This window comes from Pseudomyrmex gracilis, unplaced genomic scaffold, assembly GCF_002006095.1.
Source record: "Pseudomyrmex gracilis isolate BER0280 unplaced genomic scaffold, ASM200609v1 scaffold_564, whole genome shotgun sequence".
Taxonomy (NCBI): Eukaryota; Metazoa; Arthropoda; class Insecta; order Hymenoptera; family Formicidae; genus Pseudomyrmex; species Pseudomyrmex gracilis.
In genome coordinates, this window is record NW_018021148.1 from 48874 (window position 1) to 52505 (window position 3632).

At 36.4% G+C, this 3632-nt stretch overlaps 1 protein-coding gene across 1 annotated transcript in view; it reads right to left on the bottom strand.

Moving 5' to 3' along the window:
* Positions 1–3135: 3135 nt before the first annotated feature.
* Positions 3136–3632, bottom strand: part of LOC109861083 (ataxin-8-like) — a 6426-nt gene continuing 5929 nt past the window's right edge. Inside the window, exons 2-3 of the mRNA XM_020440594.1 lie at positions 3302–3454; positions 3136–3196 (exon numbers count right to left, since the gene is read on the bottom strand). Coding sequence (XP_020296183.1) covers positions 3136–3196; positions 3302–3454 — 214 coding nt within the window. The remainder of the gene's footprint in view (positions 3197–3301; positions 3455–3632) is intronic.

A 3632-nucleotide genomic window follows, 5' to 3' on the forward strand; every position in this document is an offset into this window, starting at 1 on the left:
TGTACCGCCCACATTGTCGCGTAGGGGACCAAAGTGCCCCGTCCGAAGATATAATTATTATTCGGGTTTTTCGAGTGGAGCGAGCAGTCGCAATCGGGCGACGAATAATAAGTTATCGGCCTACGTCGTTAAGGCGTGGANTACCCGCCACCTCAGCTATCGAACGGTCACGCGCCCCGGAGGAAAAACTCTTGAAATCGTTACGTGAAAAGTACGGGTGCTATTGTCACGCGTTACTGTTATCGGAGATCGCGCAAGGCGAATTCTCGATATTGTACACGAACCGCGTGCACGTGCGCTGAGCCCGGAAAAACAAGAGCGAATTTCGCGGCAAGCTTTCCCGGAGCCGTGAGAGTGATAGACTACTCACAGGGAACGATTGCGATATCGCGACCGACGGGTGCTGTCGACTCGACTAAAAGTGATCATAGAAAGGCTATCGACATTTGTTAAGGGGCGATCGCGTATTAGTAAATTCAGAGAGCGTAGAACCGGCGAAGTCTGTAACGCTGGTTATCGTCGTTCAAAACAGGCAAACAGCTGATCAGACGCGAGTGTAAATCCGGCCAACGACCCGGCTCGCCGAGTCGCGTAAACACCGGCGTGGTGTCTGGCGCACGCGACTCCGGAATTTACATAAAAACAGCTGAAGCCTTCTCGCGCGATAGAATTCGGCGAATAACGCTGACTATATTAAACTTTCTTCTGTAAAATCGTTTTGTAATATTTCTTGCATATCGACGCAATAAACCCTTCTTTGTGAATCTTTATTTTAAATTCTCGCGTATTTTATTTAATCTTCCCCGTGGCGTATTCTCCTTTCTTTTACTAACTTGTGTACCCCGCCCCTCTCCGTTCGGAGTAATTGAGCTAGCCGGCCTGAATACCAGCGACGGGACGTCACACAATCGGCACGTGAAGCACGTGCCTGGCGCCCAAATCACAACCTAAAATTAATTGACGGTTCCGGGTGTTCAGCTCTCGTTCGGGNTCACCCGATCGGTGACTTTCCACGCAGCGGAGGCGAGTCACTTTTTCTCATTGCAGCGCTTCGAAGGAAAAAGCGTTGCAATATATATATTTGTTAACATAAAACTTTTTTTGTGAAATACGTAATGAAACTTATCGTATAATTACAAATAGTACTTAAAATTTAAAAGACATAATATGTAATATACATATATATGAATCATTTACTTAAGATTATTTGCATCTAAAATGTGATATTTGTCCAATCATATTAAAAATATAAAAGTATATGTAAATATGTGAACTAATATAAAATAGAATATTTTATGTAAGACATATTATTAGTTAACATGTAAATATTTTTGCATATATATATGTTTATTTTCTATATTTAAATAACGCAGACGCGCGCGGTCTTCACTCTCCGCTCGTTTCACACGTTACGATCCCTATATGTTGACAGCCCGATTTGTCGAATTAGTTGACAACAAAGCGTTTTTTTGTATCAAAATAGAGTTTCATCTTGTGCAATTTTTGATAGCCCTCGACACAGTCGTTATATGTAGTCAAAACTTTATCATCGAGTTCTTTCACGTTACAGTGTTATGTATTTTTGCAATAATGATATATTACAAAAATACAATTTTCTTTAATAGTATTATAAATAATTATAATTTGCAAATTAAGTTATTAATAAATAGCGAAATACAATTTAGTATATTATTATTACATTTGAAGTACATTATAATTATATACTTGTAGGATCTTTTTTTGTTTTATGTAATTAAACAAATTTATTGATGAATAAATGTTATTATATTTTTATATTTAAAAGTGATATATATATATTGACAAGAATACGAGCAAATAAATTAGCACCGAACAATAGATCGATCTCTCACATGGAGCGCGCAATATTCCGAGCGTCTTCTCTCAACGGCGTACTCGGATCTTCTGTTCTTATCTCGCTTTACACGTTTTACATCGACTCTGTTTTTCTGTTTTAAATCTGTCGGTTGAGCCGTACACCGGTAATCGGCGAATATTGTAGAGGTGAGTACAGAAAATATTTTTCACCTCTACAGTTACAAATACACAAATTTGTTGTGAGTGAACACCCGTTAAATCTAAAGATATACGAATAATAAGACTTGTAAGAAATATACATACGCTTCGAAATAATATTATATAATTTTGCTCCTACATACTTTTATAAAAATTGTTATTGGAGTGGTCTTCCACGCCGCCCAGGAGATGCCACTAAAAGCGCGTTAGGTTTTTTACGTAGACCTTCGTCTGTAGCCCTATTTTACCACATTTTAGTGCACATTTGTTTTTATGTGTGTATAAACTGATTATATATTTTATATATTGTACATATTTTATTTTTATATGTTTTCAATGTTTTTATGTAATACAAAATTGTAAATCATTTAAAAGCTTGAATTGTTTGTGATTTTTTGCTGCAAGATTCATGTCGATATTTTTTTTCAAGCGAAAGTTACTGCCTCCGGAACATTTTCCAAAATCCATACTTTTGACCCTCTCTTCCCTTATTTCCTGAGAACCCACAAAAGTCACGTTGGGAATTAATAACTCACATATGCCTCTACAAATGTGTAAAGTTTTAAGAGGGTACTGGAGCCCGGCCTGTAAACTGGATAAAGACCTGAAAACCGACGTTTTAAAAACCTAAATTTTTCTAATTTTTAAGTTTCTTTACTGCATTACATAAAAAGTGCTTCTATAGAAGCAAATACATATAAACAACTATTTAGTGCTTTTAAAAATAGATATATAATGCCTTTTGAAACTCTTTTTTTCATTCAGAATGATAGCATATGATAACCTATATTGTCATAACACTAAGACGTTGTTCTCATCAATTAGATAGTCATACCGTAATCTGAATGTCTCATTAGATTTGTTTTTGTCGTATGTGTGGCGCTTGTTTATTGTAAATATGTACATAAGCTTAGAAATAATTCTACATACATGAATATATAGTGAGGTTATAGAAGGAAACTGTATAAGAAAAAATTTATGCTGAATTTTGACATTCCAAAGAACAAGCGCTAATTCTTAGCACAATTTACTTAGTTTTGTAAAAACATTTTAGATTTAATGAAGTAAATACGACACCAAACGTCATAGGAAAAAGTCGGTTTACAGGTCTCTATAGTCGGTATCCAGTACCCTCTTAAGGGAATCGGGTTTAGGTACTTTTCTGTATTAAATAAATACCGTTCAGTATTGTTTAAATTTGATATATATTTTGTGTTCATATATTTATATTTTATTAATAATTATATATATTTTTTATATATGTGACGCTCCCACGGGCGCCACGACTTCTTCGTCCTCCTCTTCCTTCTCTTCCTCTTCTTCCTCCGCTTCCTCCGTTTCTTCTTCTTTCTCCTCTTCCTCTTCCTCCACTGGTACCGGCGTACGGAATACTCCGTTGTCGGTACCAGCGGGCTCGACTCTGGCAAATACCTCTTCTTTTTTCTAAAAAAAAAATATACTAGTACAATGTAATAGTATAATTTTTAATAACAAAGTAACAATTATTGGGGCGGGTTCCGTTTGACCACAGTACGATTCGACACCGCTCGATTCGACACAGATTTATTCGACACCAAATTATTCGACACCGTACGATT